The sequence below is a fragment of the Cylas formicarius genome, unplaced genomic scaffold (assembly GCF_029955315.1).
Source record: "Cylas formicarius isolate icCylForm1 unplaced genomic scaffold, icCylForm1.1 PGA_scaffold_6__28_contigs__length_40554024, whole genome shotgun sequence".
In the NCBI taxonomy this organism is placed as follows: domain Eukaryota; kingdom Metazoa; phylum Arthropoda; class Insecta; order Coleoptera; family Brentidae; genus Cylas; species Cylas formicarius.
This window is the reverse complement of record NW_026844347.1, coordinates 14,435,239-14,462,367: the sequence shown is the minus strand read 5'-3', so window position 1 is coordinate 14,462,367 and position 27,129 is coordinate 14,435,239. Positions and strand designations below refer to the sequence as shown.

At 33.5% G+C, this 27,129-nt stretch overlaps 2 protein-coding genes across 3 annotated transcripts in view; one reads left to right on the top strand and one right to left on the bottom strand.

Moving 5' to 3' along the window:
* The window catches only part of LOC132704103 (serine/threonine-protein kinase fused), a 64,248-nt gene extending 54,093 nt beyond the window's left edge, over positions 1-10,155 (top strand). For both annotated transcript variants that reach the window (XM_060673881.1, XM_060673879.1), the window contains one exon: positions 9,322-10,155. The gene's annotated coding sequence lies outside the window, so the exon portion shown is untranslated. The remainder of the gene's footprint in view (positions 1-9,321) is intronic.
* LOC132704108 (pleckstrin homology domain-containing family A member 8) lies at positions 95-23,666 on the bottom strand. The gene is made up of 5 exons (XM_060673889.1): positions 23,423-23,666; positions 23,307-23,362; positions 18,089-18,207; positions 10,364-10,514; positions 95-6,922 (listed from the first exon to the last, which is right to left on the bottom strand). Exons 1-5 carry the CDS (start codon positions 23,562-23,564, stop codon positions 6,725-6,727), a joined length of 666 nt encoding a protein of 221 aa, XP_060529872.1. The 5' UTR covers positions 23,565-23,666; the 3' UTR covers positions 95-6,724.
* Between the last annotated feature and the right edge of the window lie 3,463 nt (positions 23,667-27,129).

Genomic DNA, 27,129 nt, shown 5'->3' with positions numbered 1-27,129 from the left:
CTATAAATGGATCTTCTTTTATATTTTTCGAGTAATACTTAAATGCTAATTCAGGTGAGATAAAAGATCTTGATGAGCCACAGTCAATGAGAAACTTAAGGTTATGTTCGGGTAGTACGATATAAGGTAATTTACTAATGTTTATATTGTTAAGGCAAAATACGCGATCGTCTATGGATTGTCGTCTTGTAGAGGCGGTTTCGAAAAATTTTGTTCTGTTTCTTGTTCAATTTGAAAATTGTGGTCTTGGTCAAATGTGTAAGGTGGGTCATTGTTTTCGGTTTCTTGTTCTACATATTCGCAAAATTTTTCAGGGTTTTCGCCATATTGTTCGGTGTTATGCAATTCTTCAAAGGTGAAGTTCCTAGGTTGTTGTGAAAAAGATTTAAAATAGTCTGTTCTTGAATTAGAGGGTTGGTTAAAGTTATTTGACGGGTTTCTAAAACTATTGCTAGTATTTTTTGTGGTGATACTCATTGGAGTAGGTTTTGGCAACAGTTTATTTTGATTAGGGCGGAAAACATTTTGATTTTGGGGTTTCCCGAAAACTTGTGAGTTTGTAAAGTACTTCGGTTGTTGCGGGTTAGGTCTTGGTTGTATGTTTATCGGTTGCGAGGGAAAATAATGTTGACTTCTAAAGAGATTATTTGGCGTTTGACTATTAAAATTATATAGAACGTTTGGCTTAAAATTTGGTCTTACAAAAGAGTCTTGTAGTATTTGGTTTGAAGGTCTTACATTTTGTATCGGCGGTTTAGGTGTTTTAGAGTAATTTTGAAAGTATTGATTGTTGTATTCGTCATTGACGAACTGCAAAGCTTCAGCAAGACTTGATGGACGCATACAACGTATATTCGTACCTAGAGGCTCTTTAAGCGCTGATAAAAATGTTTTTAAGGCAAGGTCTGTATATAACTTCCTTTTAAGAACTTTCGCAGCGTTCGTCTGTTCATGGTTATCAACGTACGAACAAAGAAGATTTAGAATATATAATACTTTATCATAAAATTGGTTGGGTGATTCGTTAGGTTGCTGCCGTAGCATAACTAAATCACGGTTGAGGCAAGCCTCATCACGTTGATCCGCGAAATTTCTTACAAGAGTGACTTTTAGATCTTCCCAAGTCGAAACATTCTGTATATTTACTACTACTTTGGCTGTGCCAACTAATTTTCCAATAAGGCAATTAATTAAGTAAATATTTTCAAATTTATTTGGATTAGTTTGATCGTAAAAAGCAGTTATAAGGCTATCACAAGTAGCAAGATATCTATTTAAATCATTAGCGTTCCCATCAAAAGTAGGTACACAGTTTAAATATTCTGGTTTAAAATTATTAGCCATATCTGTATATAAATTATTTCTTATACTGTTTTCGATAGAAATATTTTGATTACTACTACTATGTGAGTCAGTTGAAACGATTTTTAAATCAGATAAAATATCGGCTAAGTCTTCTACGGACATTAAAAATTGCACTTACATAAAAAATAATGCGACTCTGGTCATTTTCTATAAGGGACAGTCTCTCAGGTTGGCGATGTGGTCCTACCAAATTTTTGCCTCCTTGCGAAACCGGAACGATTTGAGAACCAATTTCCGATGAGCTGCTGATGAAATGTCTCCGACAGGTTTTCGATAAATCTTCTTAAACACCTACACCAGTCACTCAACAAGTTCCAATATTCCGATAAATCGTAGATACGAAAAGTCTACCGATCGATTCGACAAACTTCGGAATATCCTACTGACTGCGCCACTTTTCTAACAGGAAACCGAAAGTCGCTTTTTAAAAAAACTTTATTTTTCAAAACTACAAAATTAATTGTTTACCGCAAGAGCGTATTCAACTGACTAACCAACAAATAAGCGCAACAACAGTTTTATATGATTAAAAGCTGACGCGGCAAAATCTGGCTGAGCATCTTCTTCCTATGGGTGTAGGGATGAGTCGTGACATAATTTGTGTCAAGTAATTTTCGAATGCCGTCAGCCGATTCGTTCTTAATTGTGTCCATGTTGAAAATGTTCTTTACGTGATTATTTATTAATAATGATTTATTAATAATGATTATTGTCATTGTTAAACGTTTCAACCAGTAAATCCCAAGCGATTTTGTAACTGCTTGCAGAAAATTCTAGCGATTTAATCACCTGAGCAGGACCCTCTGTCAACGAAGCCCTTAAATAATGAAAACGCTGTATATCGTTGATTGCGTCGTTTTTATGAATGAGTGACTCGAAAATATCACGAAATTCTAACCAATTTTGTAGCGAACCATCGAAAGCTGGCAAATTTATGACAGGAAGTTTGACATTTTGTAAAGGATTAACAACATTTTGTGTTGCGGAAAATTCCCCTGATTCGGTGCTTGATTTAGAAGAAATTGACTTGTTTTCATTAAGATTTTTTTTTGCGATTGACACCTGCGAATAGTAAATAAATTCAAAGTTGTTGCGCTCTGTACATTTTTTTTTCAACATCTTCTCAGATGGTTTCAATTTCATCTTGAATCTCAAAGAATTTTTGCAATAACACACATTCAATTTTATCTAAACGAGATTGCAATTCAATTAACTCTAAATCCGTAAACTCGCTTTTTTCTTGCAACGTGGCTAAATACTTTTTAAAATTCGTTAGAGTGCTTTTTACACCGCCTCTCTTTCTTCCACGCGAATTCATTGTTCAAAAACAATTTTCAATAAAAGCGAAGCGGTCAGGAATTGTTTGGTCTGGAACGTGCAAAAGCGGGACCCACTTTGATGACTTGATCTGACCTTTTTTTTGTCGCGTCGGCACCGTTTACGCCTCTTTCTGTCGTCGATCGTCGTTGGATTTTTTCAAAAAAAACCCATCCGCCGAAGGACCATGTTGTTGATTTGGCGGTTATTGTTCAGCAATTTTCACTAACACAATTTTTCGGTAAAATAAAACGTCGGAAGGTGACTAACACTGTGTATTTTGTAAAAGAAACAAATTATCCCGACATTCTTAGTACCGACAAAAGTTCTTTCCGCTTATGTGTGCGACTCGGATACCGACCGACTCTCGTCTTCCCGAAGCCAAGGCACCCTGCGTGGAACTTTATTATAAGTTGCAGGCATGCGCACTAACTGAAAACTGCGACATTAAGCAAAGATATTTAACAAGGCCTATCGAGTAGCTCCCAAGCATCATTCTGTCTTAAAGCATTAAGCTCCCTTTGAATAGCTAGGATCCAGTTTCTGCCTCTGACTCTAGATTTAAAGATAACATAGCCAAATCAATATCTGAATCAGATGAGCCACTCAAAACATATTCGTTAAAAAACATTGGCCTACGAGAAATTCTTTTTAGATACCTTTTTTTCTCCGATTTTTCTTGGAAGCTTGCTGAAGAACTATCTTTTTTGTCAACTAAAGTTCTCTCTGTATCTTAACAAAATTGCTTTTCTGTTCCAGTTTCCCTCGTTTTTCATCAGGGACACGAACAAAGGCTCTACAGCCAAATATTCTAAGGTGACCAAGATCAATCTTCTTGCCTGTCCATCTTTCCTCTGGAGTTTCTCCCTTGATCCTTTTATTTGGTGATCTATTTATAAGGTAAACCGCCTTGTTCGCCGCCTCCACCCACATCTGGCGTGGACAATTTATGTCAAACATGATTAAGCGCACCTTATCCATTATTATGCGGTTGTAGCGTTCGGCTACACAATTTTGTTTCGGTGTATAAGGAACCGTCAGCTTATTTTTATAACTCTTTGCTTTAAAAACTTGTCCAAATTCTGATTGCAGTATTCACTACCATTATCACTTCGTAATATTTTAATTTTTCTTTCTGTTTCATTTTCGACTCATACACAAAATTATTTAAAGTAATCCACAACTTTATCTTAACTTTTACGAAAATAACAGAAAACTTTTCTTGTGTTATCGTCAATTAGTGTAAAAATATATCTAGCACCATTGCAGGATTTTATTTCTATAGGTCCCATTACATCTGAGTGGATCAAGGATAGTTTATTCGCAGCCACCCCTTAGCTTACCTTTAATGTAACTTTCATACAAGAATGGAGGTTGAGTATCACAATAGCGAATTCCTGAGGCCAAAACTTCTTTTAAAAGCTTCATGCTAAAATGATAAAGTTGGCCTAACCTTTTGTGCCACAGCATTTGCGAATCTATGACTTCTGCAGCATTTACACAGATGTCACTTTCTGGTATTCTATCAACTCTGTACAAACCATGTACATTACTTGCTGTTGCTATCAACTTTTCCCTGTTGGTGAATTCTTTGCAATCAAATATTCTACAACTCTGCAAATCAAAAAATACACTAAAACCCTTTGAAATCAGTGAATTGACGCTTAATCAATTCACACCCAGGTTACGAGCATATTTTATATCTGAAATGCATCTTTCGTTGCCATTTTGCTGCAACGTGACAACCGCATCTACCGTTCCGAGAGATGTCAGCAGCTATAATTTCCTATCCTTTATTTTTGTCAGAAAGCACAGACAACAATGCACTATTGCCAGTCATATGAAAAATAGCTCCACTATCATTTGGTAAAACATGTTTTTCACTTATGTTAAAAGCCGCAAACAAAGCTTTGTTGCTATTTAAATTTTTTACTTTTGCATGAGAAAAGTTATTTTGTTTGTTGTGGGTACACTGATTTTTATAGTGCGCCTTAGAGCGACATCAAGGAGTCCTTTTACCTGTTTTTGATATCAGCGCTGTGCCTCCATTTGAGCATTTACCATTCTGCCATTTTTTATCTTGCAGAGGCTTGGTCTTTACAAACTCTGAGGTTATGTCAGTTCCAGAACTTTCAAGTGCCAGCAACATTGGGTCATAATCTTCAGTGAGCCCGCGGAGCATAATAACTCCTATTCAATAACATCAATAATTTCATTGACATAATCCACCATTGTATCATAATTACTCAAACTTGGTGCTTCTGTCGATGTTTTCGCCTGCATCACGTGTGGGTACGTTGACTTGTCCAAGGAAAGAATTATTTTGGTTAACGCCTTTTGTTGTTGTAACGGCCGTTGAAGTTTCGTCAGGTGTCGCTATAATAGCCATCTGCCCCATCACACATTCCCAAAGACATCATGTTTCAACAGCAGTGATTTGAAATCGCCAGACGCTATAATTCTCACGACCCTTTAATTTTTCGATCGCATCGAATCCTCCAATCAAAGAACGAAAAAAAGCAGAATTCGCTACGTATATCAACGCCTTCCAATAAAATAAATACGTACACAATAACCGGCCCTTTATTATATAGAATTTGCAACACACACTTTTAATGTGACATGCACAAGACAGACAAGTACAGAGAACAACAGAACCCGATACCTACAGTGCTGAGAGACAACGATAAACGTAAACGCATATTAATTATACTAATAAATATACCTATTAACACTTCATTTTTAAGTCTTGAACACTGTTACCCCTATTTTTATACACTTCGTTTTTTATACAGCCCCATAAGAAAAAGTCCAAGGGTGTCTAGTCAGGGCTCCTTGCTGGCCAATCCATGGTCCCGTACCGACCAATCCAAAATGGAAAACGTTGATTTAAACAGTTTATAACAGTTGTTGAAAAACAATCTCTTTAATATTGCAGATTATCAATTAATTGAAATTTATAGTTCTCCAACAAATTTAAATATCTCCCACCATTTAGAACAAAGTAATAAAATGCTGGGCCAATTATTCAATCACGTATAATGCGACATCACACAAGATTCTCATTTGAGATACGTCGGTAATAAGTATTTTTTCTGTTGGACTTAACGGCCGTATTGAGAATGGCCTCATGGGTAAATAGATTCTTTTAAATGTCACTTTCAAAATTGTGGTCCATCATAAGGAAATAATAAAATAAAATAAAAAGTCTCGTTTGAAAGTCCTGTTGCCGCTGGCAAAAATTTGAATGGATGGTAAAGTCTTTTGAACACTAACTTTATTAACATCCGGTAGATCTCTGGACGCATCTCTTTGCGAATTTTCGTTATTTTCTTTAAAATACAGGAGAACTTCTAATTGCTTCTCTTCTGTTAGAACAATCAAGTGAAAAAATATGTTTCGTGGGTACCCTATATTCTCTTAGTGTCAATGCTGGACTCTTCTTGTGCAACATTCATGAAGATCTAAATGCTCTTGAACACTATGAAAAGCCATTTTTTCTTTAAAAAAAAACTTGGTAACAACTAAATGTAAAAAAAACCAATTCTATCAGTTCTTTTTTTCTTTCACGCTATTAGAAATGCTATTGCGAAAATTGAAACCGTACTGCATTTTTACGGGGGTTAGAAAATGTCTTGTATACTTTTTATAAATTTTGGATTAATTTTTGAAAAAACTTTGGATAGGAAAATTTATGTATTTATATAGCTTTAGGTATTGGCCATAACTTCTAAACTACCAGTTTCTTTAAATAAAACCTATTTATAAGAAATGATACAAAATTAAATCCCAAAACCAAGAAAAGTGCTTAACATAGGATGTTTTTCTAATTTAGAAAAAAACATTTTTTGATGGTCATTTTTTTCATTGATATGCCTGTTTGTTTATGTTATCTATTACCTTTTTATACTTATTTAATGCAGATTTCATCTAATCGCATACATTGTACTAGGACGTGCTTTAAATATATTTTGTACGTTTGTGTGTATGATTTTATTGAAATGTATTTAACAAATTTAACAAATGATTTTATTTAAACGAGTTATAGGAACCTTTCTTCGCCGTTAAGGGCAAGCGATAGTCCCTGTTGAATGTAAAAGAGGGTTAAGGATGCGAGACACTCGGATAATCCGTGGACGTAGCGCCGCATGTCTTTAATGACCTGTTCCTCGTTGTATTGCTTTGAGTCCGTGGCCATGCGGATCAGGCTTTTTCGGCTCGGAGCGAATTTTGATAATACCTAAAAATGTTAGTTGGAAGTTAGGAGCAGTCATTCAAACCCAGACCTCTCCACTAATAGATTCAGAATATATTATTAAGTTTTTATCGATTTTTTATCATTCAATATCAACTAAATCTATTTAAATTTGAATGTAAATTCATAACCAGTCTTTTTTCGTTGTTTTTTCTCTTAATTTATTCACAAGGATATGTTTGGTTTTGAATGAACGCTCCTTAATTGTTATGATGTCAAGTAATGCGAAATTATATAATTTATATAGGTACGCATCATATAGCTATTAGGTAATACAATGTGTCGCAAATTTGCTTTTCTATCCAGGGACTTCGTTTTTCACCAGTAAATCCAAAACGGTGAAATTGACTGCTGTTCAGGTACTTTTATAAGACGAGTAAGATAGCGAATATAACATGTCTCAATAGTCTTTTGTTATCTCGCAACCCGCGTTCGCACTAGGAGCGTCGAGCTTGCCTGCTTAGGTATTAGCGCTATAAGGGGTCATTTTGACTCCTTAATTTTGTTTTGCTTATTTATTGAAAGAAAAAACTGTTTAGTACATATTTACAAACAAGTTGGCGCATTTAGTAAAAGTTACAGTTTTAGCAATGTTATCAGAGCAATCAGCGTCGAAAAAAACATTTCAATTTTTTGTCTGTTTGTGCGTTCTCTGTTCTCTGTCAACGCTTCATATAATAGCGAATAACCTTCGAACGGCTTAAGTTAGTGCGCTGAGATTTTTCTCCTTTTAAACAGCCCACGAGTATTATTAATCTAGAAAAAATGGCTGCGATCGGATAGTGGCGTCCATCTTCTTTTCGCCATTTTTCTCGGTTTTTGGTAAATCGCTATGAAAGACTATAATTTGCAGCCATCGACTTCAAGTTTAGTACAAATATAGAGCTCTTCTCCCATATATATATATATATATATATATATATATATATATATATATATATATATATATATATATATATATATATATATATATATATAGATATATATATATATTTGTGTGTGTTTTCGGAGCGCGAGCATTGAAGATGCCAAGTGAGAGTTTGGCGAAACGTCTGCAGGATTCCAGTCGGAGTTCAACGAGCGAACGGATGATATCCCGGAATATACTGTCATCACATTTTTCCATCCGTGAATCAATACGTGAGAATATATATATATATATATATATATATATATATATATATATATATATATATATATATATATATATATATATATATATATATATATATATATATATATATATATATATATTATAGGTTGATTCTTAGGGTTTGGTCCACAGTGAACAAAACTCACAAATAATTTTAAAACACTGTAATTGTCATTGACGTTTCGATCGGCAACCCAGGTCTTTCTCAAAAACTGCAAAACAAAGGCAAGGTGCAAGCTTTTGCTGATGACAAACAGCTTTATTATCACCCTCTTGCACAGACTTTGATAGTTCATTAGTTCTGACATAAATCTACTCTTTACTGAACATATAAAAATTAGTACCTAAAGGGCATATGTCCCACTTAAGCAACTTAATTCCGGTCCTCATTTTGTAAGTAATAGCAATAGTTGCTGTTTGATATTTAACGTAAGAAAATCGGATCATGTAATACATTAAATTAACGATCTTCAGTAGAGGAACATGGTTTATCTAAGGACTTATTATTTGTGTTGTTTTGTACATTGTTTAGCAAAAAACTCTTTTTTTACTTGAAAAATTCTTAAAAATAAATTCAAGCTGAACTCTGATGTATATCAGTTTATTTTATATGTTAACCTGTTGCACCTCATTACTGAGAGGTTAAGTTAAATCCCGATGAAGCTCGTATCCAAAAACGAAAGCTCTTTACACAAGACAAACAAGATTCACACATTTGTGCAGAATAGCTGTTTTTTTTTTCAGTAGGAGGCAACCGCTTGAGTGTAAAGAATAACCAATATGAATGTTCCACTAACCGTTCAGATACAGAAACCACCAATGCTAATTTTTTCTGTCTGTTTTTCTGCCTACAGAATACACCCCACAAATAAATTGAAATTTTAAATACCGAAGCACAGAACAGCAGCATATTAAAAAAGTTTTACGTATAACTTTACAATTCTGTGCCTCATGATTTAATAAATCATAATATTCAAAAATTTAAAGCCCTTTTCCTTATTTAACAAGCAGATAGAGTCTTATGGATACTCACGAGCCATTTTCTTTCATGTTGTCTCCGCCTTTTATTAATGAAAGAAATGGTTGTTCTTACATTAAAATGGTGAGACATCGGTGAATAGGACCAAACCATTTTCTAACTTGCTTCTTACTCTCTGCTCGTATCTGGAGCTATTTTACGCTTGCTTTTGTTTTTTAACGTACAGCTGACAATGTTTTTTTTTATTTGTAGTAACAGTATTAAAAACTTGAAACAATGAAGTTTGGATGACATGGTGACCTATAATGCTTTGCCTACAACCAGTACCTTAGGTAGATTAATGAAAGATGTCGGTTTTGAATTTGTGAGGCGTGGTCGCAAAAGCATCGCGAACATACATTGACGAGAAAGATATTTAAGGTCAATTTAATGAGAATAGGGTCAATGTAGCAATTGTAGAAAAAGATAAATGCTTGGAAAACAATTTTCTCGGTTTTGAAGCCGTTTTAAATTAAGCTCCTAAAATGCGCAACTTTGTTTCTATATAACCGATTTCGATCTCTTACGGTTTCTGACATCCAAATAGAATATAATAGAAATATATTTTTTATATGTGGTATATTTTTTGAAGTGCACAATAGTGTATTTATTTTTACTAGCCGCATATTTTTGTCGTTTCTATGACCACACGGTATTTATCAATCAATTTTGTTTGATATTCTATTTTACGCCTTCCTCCTTATCATGTTTAACCTCATAGAGCATTTGTGAAACCAAGTAAAATCAAAGGTTAGAGCAGGAAATGTTACTCCTACTTTAAGTACCAGTGTTATAAATGTGATAAAAAAGTAATTAATAATATACCAATTGAGAGTTAGAGCATATTATAAAAATTGAGGACCCTTACATTTCTATATACAACAACATAAATCCTATTATAATTAATCTCAATGACGGCTGTTAGTGAAACAGAGTTAGATTTAGACATTCAGAATAAAAATGTTATTATGTATAGATATTTATAGCTAAAAGTTTATTGTATATATTTTATGTCATTGTTTTTTAATGTAATTTAATATGATTATACCCACCTAAATAATCAATTTTTTTTATTATTACCAAAACCTTTGAAAGTCCGTCCCTAATTTTCTCTCCTTTAATACCTACCGGACCCGAGTTTTATTACCGCCTGTAGGTAACTTCCATAATTGTGGCCAAAAGCAAGCGCGATGAAGATCGAGACAGACTATACTACCACTTAGATATTTTTAGTGTCTTACATCTTGATACTCACGTTAAACAGTTGCATGCCCAACCAGCCTTGGTGTGATTCCAATGTGTGTGAGTAGGCCGTCTTAATGAACTGACTTATATCTTCGGTGCATTGTTCCTTCTCCGCGTCGGATACAATAAGCTCAAAAAACTTACAAATAAATTGAAGCCCCCTAAAAAATTATAAATCCGACGGTGTTAAACTGGCAATATTCTCCTATGCGGGAAGCGGCAAGGAGTCCATTGTTCACTCTACCAAATCCCCCACCCGCTCTTTTTATGAGATTCTGGCTTACCGTCTAAATATATATTCATAGTTTCAAACTACTAAACTCTGTTTTTTCAAATGGGACGCTTTGTGTTATCCTCAGCAGTATGCTAATTTTTATTAGAATTGATTCCATTATTACAAACCTGTTTCTAATAAATATCTAATGTCATTACAAATCTAGTGTGTCCATAACAACACCAAAAATTCAAGTATATATATTGCCCGCTAGAAAAACCTATGCTTTTAAATGCTTATTGCTAGTTCAAGACAGGTGCGAGTATCGGAGAGTACGCAGAAAAGATACAACATGCTGGGTGTCAAATGGAATTTCAATGTTTGTCATTTTTCATATAGTTATTCATCTTTATCTTAATGGTTTATATAATAATTGATAATAATAGACACAAGCGAGTAAGTACTTACCGCACGATACGCCACAGCCAGACATTACCTAACGACCCAACAAGTGGACTCTGAGACGGAGCACACATAATGGCGGCTTTTTTCTTTTGTTCTATAGGCTGGTAAAAGTCACATGGCAGAAGAAACTGTTTTCTTTTTAAAATGTAAAATGCAAACGTTCCTGTTTGATTACTATAAGAGACCGAAAAGACGTCCTTTTATAATAAGCAAATAATAATGTGTTCTAAAACAAAAAATATATTATAAACGAAACGTTCATCAAATGCTAGATAGGGATTAGTTAAATTTTAGAAAAGAGTTGACTTATTACAAGGTAATTTCTTGTGCATTTCAAAACCCATTATTTTTCTGAGTGCATTCACTCATATTCGAGAACAGAAACGCCATCTATTGCCATGTAAGAAACTAATAGAGAAGTTCAGAACCAAATTCCTTGTTTCTTATTATATTTTTAAATTCTGAATTCGAAATTTAGAAATTGCCGGGTAAAACTACGGGACTTCATTCCGGTCGAATTTAGAGAACAAGAGGAAAAAAGGAAAAAAAAATTTTTTTTTCGATAATAACTATTATTGTAGAATAACAATAATACCCAAATCACACCCTTCTATCACCCTAACATTTTTATTAAAATTTCTATATATTTTTTTAAAAATTGGTACATTACTAGAGAAGTTAAGAGGATATTTTTATGCCAAAGCATATGCATACAATTAGAAAATGTTCTATCCTTTTCTTTAAGATTATTTTAATACATTTACTCAAGAAAAAGTCTTCTGTTACATTGTAACAGAAATAGTTATACAATTTTATTACATTTTGTTTTGAATTGACAGACTATAGGGTAACTTGCAGGAAGTTTAGACGAGACAATTATTTATAAGCGATTTCAAATGTAAAATATTGCATCCTAAAATCACTGTTCTGTATAGCTAGAAGAAGGCTCGCACTCAAAAACTATTAAAAGTAAAGTCCACAATACAAAAGTTAGAAATGTGTATTCTGAATGGTTCTAAAAACAAATATAGTTACACCTTTTTTTAACTTCCCATTCAAAGTAAAATTATTATTTACTAAATATTTTGCACATACTCTGCAATTTATGTATATCTTTGACGCATCAGCCATCTCCTTTATTAACCTCTAGCTCCGTGATTTCGGAAGCGATGCTTGTTAGTAACCAACCAACAATTGATCATACAGCAATATATAGGAGCCATATTGAAAATTCTAAACGGATTTATAACGTGCTAAATAACACTACTTTATCAATAGAATTTAAAACAGAAAATTAAGCTGGAGATGAGAGTATCCAGGGTGTGGTTCTGTTGTCAAACGTGACAAATAATAGTTAGTATGCATTGTATATCGATAGGTGTCACTAAGAAAGTAAAAGTTTAAATTTATTATGGAAGAATACTCAAATGTGGTGAAGAGAATCTGTCGTGTATTTTAATGTACATCTTCACTTGCCGGTAATCAACAAAACAATATTCAAGAGGATTGACACTTCTTACGTTTTGGAAATTTAAAATAAAATTAACTTAATTAAGTTACGAGAAAATATAAAGAAATAGAATTATATGTGCTGCCGGTTCAATTTGAAGGGTACAGCCTGAAATCCAAAACTATCGATTTTGGGACCATCCTTGCATCTCTGGTATTTTAAGTTATTGAAGCGTTTAAAAAACATTCTTATAGGATTTTTATTTTCTCTAACTGTTTATTAGTTATGAATAAAACATATTCTTTTTAGTGAAACACCCAGTATATTACATTAATTGGAAATTATTCAAGGTTTTCAGAAATATATATGAATACAAAGTGATTTTGAAAATTAAGCTAAAAAATTAATTTTTTGTCATATTTTATTTTATTAGAAGCGGTAGGCCATGATTAATCCATTAAAAACAATATCCAAATAAAAAATTGTAAACATACAAGATTGGATGATTTTCTATCGCTAATTCGGCAGTTTAGATTTGAACCTATTACTATTAGCCCACTAGAGTGGCCAAGGGCTGCGCTAACTGCTTAGATAATATAGATAATATCAGACGTACACATAGACAAACATCGGGTTTACACTGAGGTAATCGATCCTTGTTGGTCGGGTTATAGGGCCCAGACTAAAATAAAATACAACAACATATTTTTTACTACAGTAGCTCATAAAATATTAGAAACTTTGGATGAAACTCCTGCTAGGCCATCTGACTTGATGCATCAAATTTTCCTTGGTTTCTTCACTTGAGGTCAAGCAGGTCACAATGTAGACTTGTATTGTATGAACAGTAGGATTATTAAAAGAGGTTGCAATTTAAAAGTTTTAACATTAACTGACCTGTGTTTCCTCACTGGAATATATCCGGAGGTTTTTAAAGTGTCTAAAGTTGTGCCAATCTATAATAAAGGTGAAATGTCTGGTCCTAATAATTGCCAACCTGTATCAATTATCCCAATAGTTTCCAAAGTTTTAGAAAAAATTATGTATTGCCTGTCTTATTAATTATTTTGAATCAAATAATTTGATAAATCCAAACCAGTTTGGATTTAGAAACGGGCATTTCACCACCCAAGCACTATTACGAATAGTCGCTGGCATAGTTGAGGGCTTTAAGGTGGGTGAGCATAGCACTTCAACGCTGTGTGATCTCTCCGAGGCCTTTGACTGTGTCAGTCATTCAATTTTAATGGGAAAACTGGAATTTTATGGTTTGGAAGCCATTGCGCTAGAGGTATTATCCTCTCATCTGCCTAATAGAAAGTAGTGTTCCATTATGGGTCCATTATTGTTTTTACTTTATATTAATCGTCTTTTTGGTCATATAGACTGCTGCGGTTAATTTTGCAGACGACTCTACATTTAAAACATCAAACACGAATGTAGAAATTCTTAAAGGGAAAACATAGTTTCGAAAGAATATGCCAATATGTGGTTTACAGGGAATCGCCTGAAATTGAATCAGGATAAAACTCATTAGTTAGTGTTTTCAACAAATGTAAATATTTCGGAAGGAAGATCTGCGAAGTTGTTGGGTGTGGCCCTGGATGATAGGCCCTCTTGGAGGGACCATATTGCTTATTTAGTAAAGCGCCTCTCAAGTGTCAAATTTTTGTTACGACGATTGAAAAATTTAATCGGAAAGGATTATTTAGTCTCGAGCTACTATGTTCTTTTTCATTCAATCTTGTCATATGCTGTAATACTGTGGGGAAACTCAATAGATTCCATAAAAATATTTCGTATGCAAAAAAGAGGGATCAGAATTAGATCCGACGCAGGATATAGAGACCATTGTCAACCGCTGTTGCAGAATCTTGGGTTTATGCCACTGCCATCGGTATACATGTATCAAACGGTATTAGAAACTCATAACTCAAAAATTTGTTTTTATTTCACTTGTTCTGTGTTCTGTATCTTCCTTTTTTTTGTCATTTTTATTATTTATTTTTTATTTTATTTTGTCTATTTTATGTATTGCGCTGTTATACCTATTATTATTGTAGACTTTATCTAATTGTATGTGTTAGACAACGGAGACGGTAATAATAATTTTGTTGACGACATCTTTAATTTCGCAGCGCGTAAGCCGCGAATCTCTATCTTTAAAAATAACTGAGATAGGGCGTAAAAGTGTCGTTCAAAATGGGATATCCTTTACAGAGTGTTATAAAAAAAATTTGAATACAAAAGTTGTTTTTAGTAAAATAATCTGCATTTTTTTTAATGGAACACCCTATATTTTATTATATTTTTTAATACCCCTTTAAAATACGAATCCAACGATATATATATATATATATATATATATATATATATATATATATATATATATATATATATATATATATATATATATATATATATATATATATATATATATATATATATATATATATATATATATATATATATATATATATATATATATATATATATATATATATATATATATATATATATATATATATATATATATATATATATATATATATATATATATATATATATATATATAATATATATATAATATATATATATATATATATATTAATATATATATATATATATATATATATATATATATATATATATATATATATATATATATATATATATATTATATATATATATATATATATATATATATATATATATATATATATATATATATATATATATATATATATATATATATATATATATATATATATAATATATAATATATATATATATATATATATATATATATATATATATATATATATATATATGATGACACTATATTCCGGGATATCATCCGTTCGCTTGTTGAACTCCGAATACTTCGAACACTGTTTTCGGAGCGCGAGCATTGAAGATGCCAAGTGAGATTTTGGCGAAACGTCTGCAGGATTCCAGTCGGATGCAGGATTCCAGTCGGAGTTCAACAAGCGAACGGATGATATCCCGGAATATAGTGTCATCACATATATATATATATATATATATATATATATATATATATATATATATATATATATATATATATATATATATATATATATATATATATATATATATATATATATATATATATATATATATATACATAAATAGATTTATATAGCGGTTTCTAATGCACCATTATTAGTAAATATCTTTTTGGTTAAGGTTTTTTATACATTGCATATTAACTTTTAATAGTTTATTACGTAACAAATGTGGTAAACGGAATTTGAGTCACGAGTTTATAAACGAGTGACTTAAAAGCTTACCACACTCAGTCAGTTTTGCCCTGCCCTTTAAACGACGAATTCAAGGTGGTGCACCTTTCCGGATTTATTGACGGTTTTTATCAATCCCGAGGCAATATTCATGCAGTTAATTAAATCTCTTAGCCTTCTGGCTTAATTCTGTAACCGTTTATAAATATTTTTTTAATTGCTGGTTATTTTAATATTTATTAATATTATTTCATTTAATCATTTTAATTTAATCAATTTTAATTTAAACATGAATCGATATTTACAACATCGGTAACATTACATAATCAAAATAAATAAGAACTAAAAGTTCAGATTTTCACGAAATTATATATTTTTACATTACAATTGTTTCGACAAGACCGTGTCTTTATCAAATGCGTGTCGGTGTCGGTTAGTTAGTTCTTAGGTATTTATTTTGATAAATGGATTTTCATCAAGTAAAAGCCACCTCAGTTCAATTACATAATAAAAAAAAAATGCATTACTGTAGCTCTAAAAACAAACTTTGTGAATTCGAGATAAATAGACAAGATAGGAGATCGGTTAAAATGAGGTGCTGTATTTGGGGACATAGAATTTTAGAGTCAATATTTTATTAAGAAAATTTGACAGCAGTGCGATTTTTAAATTTATTAAAAAATTATATTGATCCTTGTAGTCGGAATACTATTCCTGAAATCGAATATCCAAATTTAATTTGGCAACAATATGGCGCTCGTTTATCATCGAAATGTGAATTTTTAACTTTAAATTTTAGACAATGGATTGGGCAAAATGACACCATCTTGTGACCAGCAATGATCCCGGATTTAAACCCACTAGGCTCAAAGAACATAAACCGAGAGTCTATTGAAATCTATAATCAATCTAGCAATCTTAACAGCGGTCTTTACCTGTGACCAATATGGGAATCAGTCATCCGAGACCATGTGCCCCCTCAAACAATATGTCAGCAGGTACAGAGTAAAATGCTAGTTCGACTCAGCAAAAACCGACGCAGGAGGAATCCAGAAGTTTTGTAAAAAGCAAAAATTGTCAAATCCGAAAACAACACAAAGAAAAGAGAAATCTTAGAAATGATTAAAATTCAAAAAAACAAAAATCCTATAAACGCCAAGACAGACACCAACAATCTGAGTAAATTATATTGCAGCATCCTTAAAGAATACATTTCCTAGTCTAATTTTAATATTTCTCATATCACAAAAACAAAAATTCTAGGTACGTGACCAGCAATTTTGTTAACTGGAATATAATATAATGTTCCCCCACCTTGACTTTAACTGTCTAGGTAAGATTTATCCTTTATTGTATGACTGATCTCTTTGTTAAATGTAATTTTTAGATTATTTTATTCTGAGGAAGGTCACATTTGCATTCTTATTTGAAAGGGGTATTTCCAAATACAATAAAATATAATACAAAAACAAATTTAGTATTCAAATTTTTTTTATAACACTCATTGAGGGTCTTCTTGAATTTTCAACAACATAAATTCGCAAAATTCTATTTTCCGTTCATCGTCGCCGAGTCCGAAGGCCTGCATGTGTTGGCAGGTTGAGGTATGATATGAGGTGCAAAATATGTCTTTAAAGTGTCACTTCTAGCGTTAATAGTATTAAAAAAATCATTTCGATAGCTTAATTCGCTACGTACGTATTTCGTTTTGTTTTCATGTATAAAAATGTCATCCAATATGTTTAGACCTGTTCTGGGAGATTATTTACTGGCATCGACGAAATTGAAAAATTCTTTTGTAAGGCTTTTAGTTAGAAAAATGCACTTTTTTCTACCAAAAAAAACTTTCATGTATATTGGTGGAAACCGTATAATATTGAATTATTTTTTATTGTTGTTTGCACCATCCTATGCCCACAGTACAACTACCCACATATAAAGTTAGATACAGTTATTTGGCAGAAATTTTCATAATAATAAAATAAAATTTTGAGTATTTTATGTCCCCTCTTCTTTTTAGTGTGCCACCGGCCAAAGGTTGAAAATCACTGTTAAAGCATTCATTATGTTACGAAGTCTTTTCATTTTTTAATTCAAATCAGTATTTTCTCGCTAGGTAATTAGCTGTGCTAAAGAAACTAATAACAATAATAACAAATTATTAGGTAAGTGTACTTAATTTTTTAACACAATATAACCCAGGAATTTGTGGCAACTGACTTATGGTATTTATGGATATAAGTCAAAAATCGCGAGATGGGGTTTGGTGGAGTGATCAGTAATCTTGATTTGGGATAATATAACTCTACTGCGAAACTTACCTACACGTGCGAAAAATATTACCTTTTAAGCCACAAAACAGCTTCAGTTACAATCAATTCGTCTTCACTTTGTTCTTTCAGTATTATATCTTGTACAAATTTGTACTCTTGCATGTCCACTTCGAATTTATTTCGCAATTTCTAAAACACACATTCGGGTGCAGTTTTTTCTAATAACAATAATAACTAAAACTATTTTTCAATAAATATTTCCAAATTTTTCAAACAAACTTCCACAGCCTACTGTAATACTATTTACAAATCTGCTGAAATCCTCCTACGTCGGGTGCTGATAAATCGAATTTGCTGACATTTTTATTATTATTTATTATTATTATTATTATTATTATTATTATTATTATTATTATTATTATTATTATAAAGAATAAAGTTCAGAGGAGAAACTTAATATGCACATTGATAGTTAATAGCATGTTAATGTTATACATATAATAAATATTTAGTTATTGCTGTGGAACAATACACTGTCCAAGCGACGTTTAAATACAGACAAGTTCGGTGCACACACAACTTCTGAGAGTAAACTGTTCAATAATCGAAAGTCCTGTTACTTATAAAATGCAGAAAATGTGATGTCCTGAATCGTTCCTTTCTTATTTTAAATGGATGACCACGTAGGCGTTCATCATTCCTATATATTTGAATGAGATCCCCTCGCAGCCGACGCTGACTTAATGTTGGCAGACCAAGTATTTTGAGATGTTCATCGTAAGGTGTATGTCTAAGTTGAAGTAGCCAGCGCGTAACGGCTCGCTGCACTCTTTCCAGAACATCACAGTCCCTCAATAGCCATGTATTCCAGACTGGGGAAGCAAATTCCAGGATGAGGCGAATGTAAGTGGTAAAAAGTCTGCAAGCGATGCGAGGACTAGGATTTTTAAAAGTCTTTTTTAACAAACATAACGCGCAGTTTGCTTTCTTTGTAATATTTTATACATGTACAGACCAAGCAAAATCATTAGTTACTGTTACACCTAGGTCCATCTGAGAATCGACACTTGACACAAAGTTTCCATTGATATAATAGTTCAAACCGGGATTGTTCTTGCCAACATGCAGCACAGAACACTTTTCAGCATTCAGCGGCAATAGCCAAGTTGGACACCACTTGAAAATAGTATTCAAGTCTCTCTGCAATACGTCCGCATGTGTTGAAGAATTTTCAAACAATTTACTGCCTTCAGCATAAGCGCTCACATGAGAATCAATGGTGTAGAGCAAATCCACGGTGTACACTAAGAATAGCACAGGTCCCAGCACCGATCCCTGGGGAACACCACTAGGCACGTTTTGTGGCAGTGAAAAAGCGTTGCCAATTCGAACTCTCAACGGCCGGTGCCTTAAAAACGCTGTTATCCACTCTAGCAGTTTACCCCCACTCCAACCTTTTCAAGTTTGAATAACAAGCGTCGATATGGCACTGTCGAAAGCTTTGGTGGAGTCGAGGTAAATAATATCCACCGAATCACCTGGGTGAAGAGATAATGTCCAGTGATTCAAGCATGTCAATGTATTTAATATGACTGATCTGCCGGGAACAAAGCCATGCTGCAATATAGGTATAATATGGCAGTCGATCGAAAACGGTAACGGCTGATTTACTATAAGGCATTCAAGAACTGTAGAAATAATACACACTAGGCTGATAGGGCAGTAATTTGAAACAACCCTTTTTATAAATCGGTGTTACATTTGCGGATAACCACTGGGTCGGGAGTGTGGCAGAGTCCAAAGATTTTCGAAAAATAATAGAAATAGGCTCTGTAAGCACAGCGCAAAATATTAGAAATAGGCTCTGTAAGCACAGCGGCACATGTTTTTAAGATTTTACTGCAATTTCCATTAGTTCCGAGAGCAGAATATTCTTTTTTGTACTCCCGTCTGTAAAATACCTAATTACACGCCGATCTAGCGTGCGGGAAGCGCCACTTTACCACGTCGGTTTCGTTTCCCACGAATCCGAGCCACTTCGGACATTTCCGGGATTTTACCGCACAGGTTTGGGAGCAATTGGATGTTTTCGGAGATATTTCCGCGCTTTGAATTTTGACATTTTTCATTTCTGACGGTCATGTCGGTGAATGTATTTGTGTTGTTGTGCGAAAATGTATCCAAAAACTAACGGTCGTAGAAAAAAATTGACGAGGTCATTTTAAAAATACTGACTTCGCCTCTCTAATCTCTAAGGATAAACTATTTTTCAGAATTGAACTTAATAAAATGAGTTTTGGAGCTTGTGCCTATGTAATGATTGATATGATCCAGAGTAGACAGAAAATATGTCCACGCATCATTAACGTCGTTATCAAAAATGTTCCAATTTGTCAAGTAAATTGGGATCCGGGGTAATTACAAGATCAAGAGTTGACGGAGCGTCGTTCTCTCGGAAGCGCGTGTGTTCTTCAACAAGGTGACTAAGATTACAATGTGACAAAAAATCTAGGAACATGTATTCCTTAAAAGTGGGGACAAAGTCGTTTGAAGTAACAGGCCAGGATATTCTTGGGAAGTTAAAGTCGACAGTAATAACAGGATTGACGGAATTTGTGACAAAATTGTTCATGGATTGTATGAGCTGAAGATTAGAATCATTATCAGTATCGCGTCCACCATCTGACCCATCACTAAATCTAAGAGCTTGATCCTGTAAGTACCGCCAATATGATCAGCAACGTAAACACAAGCACCGCCACCCTGCCTGCTAGATCGATCGGAACGATAAATTGCATATCCTGGAATAGATATGATGCAGTCGGAAATAGAAGCTTTAACCAGGTTTCAGTTATTAGAATACAGGCAGGTTTAACGGAACTCACATAAGCAACAAGAAGATTAAATTTGGCAGGTATTGAGCAAAGATTGGTGTAAACAATAGGCAAGGAAACAACAATTATTTTTTTGGTATCGAGATGTTAACATTTGAAGGCACACCTTAACTGCTTTTCACCTCTCTCGTGTCTGTCCCTCAGTTCCTTCCTTTTCTGCTCCAAAAAGTCGCGCTGAGAGCGCGTTTGGTCGTCAAATACCTTAACATTCCTAAACGGTCCAGTAAGAAGCTTGTTTTTCTGTTTTAGGATTTTTTAAACCGCTTCTGCAAGAAGGACTCCCAACCGAAACACCCAGACATTTAGAATTTCATTCGTTATCTGATGTATAATCTCCGTTACCGATTGCTTATCTTGTTCTGGATCAGACTCGAGAACTAATTGAATTAGCGATCGCAGCGTCGAGAGCCGCTATGCGACTGTTCAAGGTTGTTTCCATTCTCTCCAACCTCTTATTCAGCTCATCTAACTGTCTATCTCTTGCCTCAAGTTTTTTAACTAGTTGATCAAGCTTGTCCTCATCCTTACTGCATTTACCGCACAATATTCTAAAAATTTTTAGTTTGTTGCATGTCATACAAGAAGCTGTCTTCTTCGACAGCCCCACACAGTCGACATGCAAGGCCTAATCACAACCACTGCACTTAACACTGGGCCTTTGAGAAGATAGCGATGTATTGCACTCCTTACAGGACATCGCGTTTTATATTGATCGGTCCTGGTAGCGGCCGAAGTGGACCGGATCCAGAAAAACTTATACCTTTTTTGAACGGTACAAAAAGTCAGACCGGGGTAATCAAATGTGTTTAGTCTAAACTGCTAACTAAGAGTATTTTCACGCAATACACTACAGACGTAAGCGCGCATCAGACGTAGATATATAAGCTAGTACGAAACAGATCACTTAACTAAATTTCAGCAATAAAAATCAGACTTAGTTACACGCAAAAACTAATCAGAGCAACAGAACCGACATCCGCACGAGTTGACGGTAGATCTTATTTTGCCAATCATCCTGTTGCCTTCTTCAGAGTCTAAACGAAACGGCCTCGCAGTCTCCTCTGTATCTGGTTACATACTTCGGGGGAGGGAGCTAAAAGGGGGGCATGAGCATTATGCTGCTTTAGCATCGCCCACTTCAAACGGTATATAGACAGGTATAGAGTAGAATGCGAGACAGTTTCGTTTAAGGTCTGAAGAAGCCAACAGGATGATTGGTGGTGATGTAAACAACAACATTCCTAATATTGAAGTGCCAGTGCCAGTGTTGGACACAAATGAACCCCAAAATATACTGTGTGACATAGAAATTGCAACACCTATTAAGTATTTTGTTGTGGATATTACAGAATGATTATTGTTATATATACAAGGTTAATCAATAGTCACGCAATTTATTAAATTTAGTACCCTATACCGAAATTCAACCGTCTTTGTAGGAATTATAAAAATCTCAAATAGCTAATGATGAATGAATGAAAATTTATGAAAAAGTGTAGTATGTATCATGTTTGGTAAACTTTTTAAGTCACTCGTTTATTAAGCACTCGGTCCGCTCGTGCCAAGTCAATTCGTGACTCGAATGCGCTTTACTAGTAGTTGCATAACGAATTGGTAAACTGAAATAACAATTAAAATATTTAAAAACAAAGACGAAGGTAGTCTTTTTAATAAATGCTCAACTTGTAGTCCTTTTGTAACTTAACAATTATCTAAATAGTCTGTAGATTCCCGTAGGGAGTTTTGGAGAGCATTCGGTGGTATAGCTCGAATTTCGGCTCTTATTCGCTCTTCAAAGTCAGCCAAGGTTATGGGTTTGGTTGTATACGCATTAGTTTTGAGTTCACTCCAAAGAATAAAAATTAGGGGATTTAAATCTGGCGATCGAGGCGGCTATTCGATAATCCATCTTTGTCCAATCCACCGATTTGGAAACGTTTGATTCAGGTACTCCCTTACATTTTGTGTATAATGCGATTAATAACCATATTTCGCCATTTCTAATGTTCGGATATAGCAGAGCTTACTGTGTCCTTAAAAGGAAATCATATTTTTCACTGGCGAGAATGTTATTGGCAAAGAAAAGGCCTATAATATTTCCACCAATTATTATAACCCATTTAGCTTTTGAGTATATTGGGTACGATAGTAAATTATCCATTGGAGATTTGCGTTTGACCAATATCGGTGCAATTGGTCGATTAACAAAGCTTCAAACAAGATTACAAAGATTCAAACCAAAAGCCGCCTTATATGGCACCATCGTTTACGTCTCTCTTGGATCTAAACTAGATTGAAACCTCCGTGCACCAAATTTCAAAAATTGAAGTCTAATAATTCCTGCGATATTGACTAACCTTAAATATGGTAAATAATAAATTAATTTCAACTTACTTTAAGATTTCCACGCATGTCGTTCATTACTGGGGCAAACACTTTTCCAAACTTTTCTACGAAATAAAATTAAAAATCGCAATAAAAATTTGGGGAAAATTTATCAAAGTATGTACCAAGAAGGCAAAGAGCATCGGCGCAAGCTTCGATGAATTCTAGCGTCATTATTTTCTTGTTGCAATTCGGAAAAGCTATCTTCATACTTGAGAAAATGGTTTTGATTTGTTCATTTGGAGAGGCATAGTTTTTCACTGACATTGTTCTGAATTTTGGTGCAATTGAAAGCTTTCAAATAAATTCGAAAATTATCTTCTGTCTTTTCAGACGTTTCATACGGCTAGTTCCCGAGCGATAATTTGGGCGTTACCATGGCTCTAAATTGAGGAACAATAATAAACTTAACAAATGGGTGTTTTAGGACATAGATACGTTTATAAAGGTATAATAAAATCACGTTGACTTTCCAAAGAAACTTCCGCGGGCTGTGGAACTTGTAGGTACGCATCCTCTGGATTTCTCCTGCCGAGGAGTGTTGACTCTGTTTCGCCGACTTTTTCAGAGCGCTGTCTGAATCTAATTTGTTGATTGGTCTAAACGCACCATAAACTCCTTGTCGTCTAGGATCAAATGGTAGACGGAGTTTTCATTGTGGTCAGTGTTGGATAGCGCCGCAGTTTTCAGAGGATTAAAACATATGCAATGAAATGTTTAGGTATTGAAAATATAGATAGATAAATTAGAATTTTTTTGGATATACATAGGCGAACAAAATGTTGTGCTACTATTTCATTAGGCATAATCCATAAGATTACAAGTACATCCTTTTATGCTAACTACAATATGGAGCGAGCTCGGAATAGCAAAAAGTGTTTACACCATTTACATGGTGCAACATAATTTTTCCTCTGTCTGAAATTATCGCGTAACATTTTGAATGTGATTGGCTGTGTTGCTATGTGTTCTTGAAAAGAACTTCTTATGTTAACCGAGCCTCGTATTTTCCTATTTACTTTCTGATTCAAATTTAACAAAATGTTTGTATTGTATAACAATGCCAATGGAATTATGATGAAGGTGACACATACGTTAAAGTTCGACGTAAATAATTTTCTTCAATTTTATACCCTTTTAAGGTTTCGGCTTTTCCATTCATTTATTGTTTTACATTTTTGCATTTAACTTCATGTATTCAATTATATTTCAGAAACAAATACCCAATTTTGGGCTCCTGTCAATGACATGGATCAATTTAATGAAAGCAATTGTTCTGAAGATCTAGAAATGAAAAATGGTATGTAGATACTTTTTATATGTTATTAAGTAAGTGCCTTACCTCTCATTCATTACTTTCTGTTGATTAAACAAAACACAAAATTATGAAATAATAAAAAAACATGCTTTTATACGAGATTTATAACCGCAGGTCTAGAAGAGATCCATGAACCTGGCAAAAATCTGTCATGGAGCCATGTAAAATCACTTCTAATTAATTTATACTCTAGCCACGAAAAGTTTTTTGATATTATGTTAAAAAAAAAAACATGTAAACAAGACAAACATTAACTTTTGAACAGACGTGGAAAGCCTTAAAAAGGACCTACAAGAACATAAAATTAAAAAATTCTCAGTGTGGTGAAAAACGCGAATATTGAGAATATTTTTTACTAATGGATTATATACTAAGCAAAAAGCAGGGAATAAATCCACCAGCAACTACCACTCCATGAGGTCATATGGTATAGTCTGTCTCAATCTTCATCGTGTTGGCTTTCGGCGGACCCTCCCCAAAAGACCTAAAAATAACGATGTTATTCTCTATTGTTATTGGCTAAAGCCATTAAAAGAAATTTATTCTTAATTGAATTAACGCAGGGGTGGGTGTTGACCATTTAAGGCAGTGATGAATAATCATTTTTACTGTGAGTTCCGAAAAGGTTATTTTATTTCTCGTGGGATATTATTAATAGTGGAGAATTGAAGAAACGAAATAAACGTAGATTTTCAAGCTCATCGCATATCCAATAGTGATCAGGACCTAATAAGAAGAATATATTGTGTTTATCAAAACGAAGTTGTACCTACCTGGGATAAGTTGAAAAAGAAGCTAAAAATAACTGAAATCAATATAAATAGAAGCTGTGCCACCCTCTATAGAGTTGTTTGTAAAATGGAATTTAAGTACCACAGGATAGACAAAAGTAATGGAATCAGGTGGGATTGGTCCCAAAGAGTTTACTGTTGTCTGCAAAGAATATTAAGGATTCCAGCTCAGATTATCATGAGGATACAACATTTTAAAAATTGGTTTCAAAACAATCTTTTAAAAAATATTCCCAATAACAGTGTTATTGTAATAGATAACGCAAGCTATCACATCCGTCTGCTATGGAAAGCACCAACCACATTAAGTTGAAAAACTCAAATCCTTATATATTTGTGAGAAAATGACGTTTATTTTGAATTCAGTGACAAAAAACGAAACTTTTGGAAATCGTAAATTCATATGCAATTAAAAAACGGTATATATGCGATAATAGAGCATGTAAATTCGAATTTCGGAGCAATGTTACTCCTATTTTAAATCTCAGTGTTATCAATTTGATAAGAAATGTAATTAATAACATTCCAATTGAAAGTTTGAAAAATTCTGTACAGCATATCATAACATTTCTATACAGAACAACATAAATCCTATCATAATTAATCTCAATAACGGCTATGATGGTGAAACCGAATTTGATTTAGATATTTAGAATAAAAATAAAATTATGTTTAGATATGCCTAGCTATAAATTTATTATGTCATGTCATTGTTTTTTTAGTGTAACATAATAACCCAAATAAACTTTTTTTTATTATTACCAAAAAATTTGAGAGTCCGCCCGTAATGTTCTGTCCTTTGATACTATCGGACCCGAGTTTTATTACCGCCTGTAGGTAACTTCCATAATTTTGGCCAAAAGCAAGCGCGATGAAGATCGAGACAGACTATATTACCACTTTGATATTTTTAGTGTCTTACATCTTCATACTCACGTTAAACAGTTGCATGCCCAACCAGCCTTGGTGTGATTCCAATGTGTGTGAGTAGGCCATCTTAATGAACTGACATATCTTCGGTGCATTGCTCCTTCTCTGCGTCAGATACAATAACCTCAAAGAACTTACAAATAAATTGAAGCCCTCTAAAAAATTATAAATCTGACGGTGTTAAACTGGCAATATTCTCTCCTAGGCGGAAAACGGCAAGGAGTCCATAGTTCACTCTACCAAATCCCCTCCCACCTTTTTTATGAGATTGTGTCCTTGGGTAAACATTCACATTTTCAAACTGCTAAACTCTGTTTTTTCAAATGAGACATTTTGTGTTATCAAGTCCGGAACTAATTTCTCTGTCGTAGGTAACGCATTTGCTCGGCTTAAAATTTTCCATACTCAGAGAAAAAAACACTGTAAAATAGCATGTTTAAAATAACAATTTAAACATGTCATATTTTTAAAACCAAAAAGCCATCATTATAAATTATAAGGATTTTTTTCTTCTATAATAAAATACTTTCTTTGAAAATATAACGCATATTTGTTTGCCAACGAAACAAACAGCAACAAAATTGAATAAAGTTACAACTTACGCATTAAAACGTAAATAGAACCCGACTTTTTATACCGTTTAACTTACATAAAACAGATTTTTTTCAATTATACATAATTAGGTTAAGGTAATAAAATCAAAGAAAATTTGTAAAAGTATTTGCTGCTAGTTTGATCCAAGCTTGTTTCCAAGATGCGACTTTTGCTTTGTTTGTTATTCCGTTATCCCCTA

What these genes read in the sequence shown, in the direction of transcription:
- LOC132704108 (XM_060673889.1), bottom strand. Translation starts at nt 23,564, where the DNA reads ATGTCAGTGAAAAACTATGCCTCTCCAAATGAACAAATCAAAACCATT. An exon ending in GCTGTTTTGTGGCTTAAAAG is followed by an intron (nt 10,515 to 18,088) that starts GTAATATTTTTC and finishes ATAATTTTTTAG; the next exon opens with GGGGCTTCAATTTATTTGTA. An exon ending in TGGGCATGCAACTGTTTAAC is followed by an intron (nt 6,923 to 10,363) that starts GTGAGTATCAAG and finishes TAACATTTTTAG; the next exon opens with GTATTATCAAAATTCGCTCC.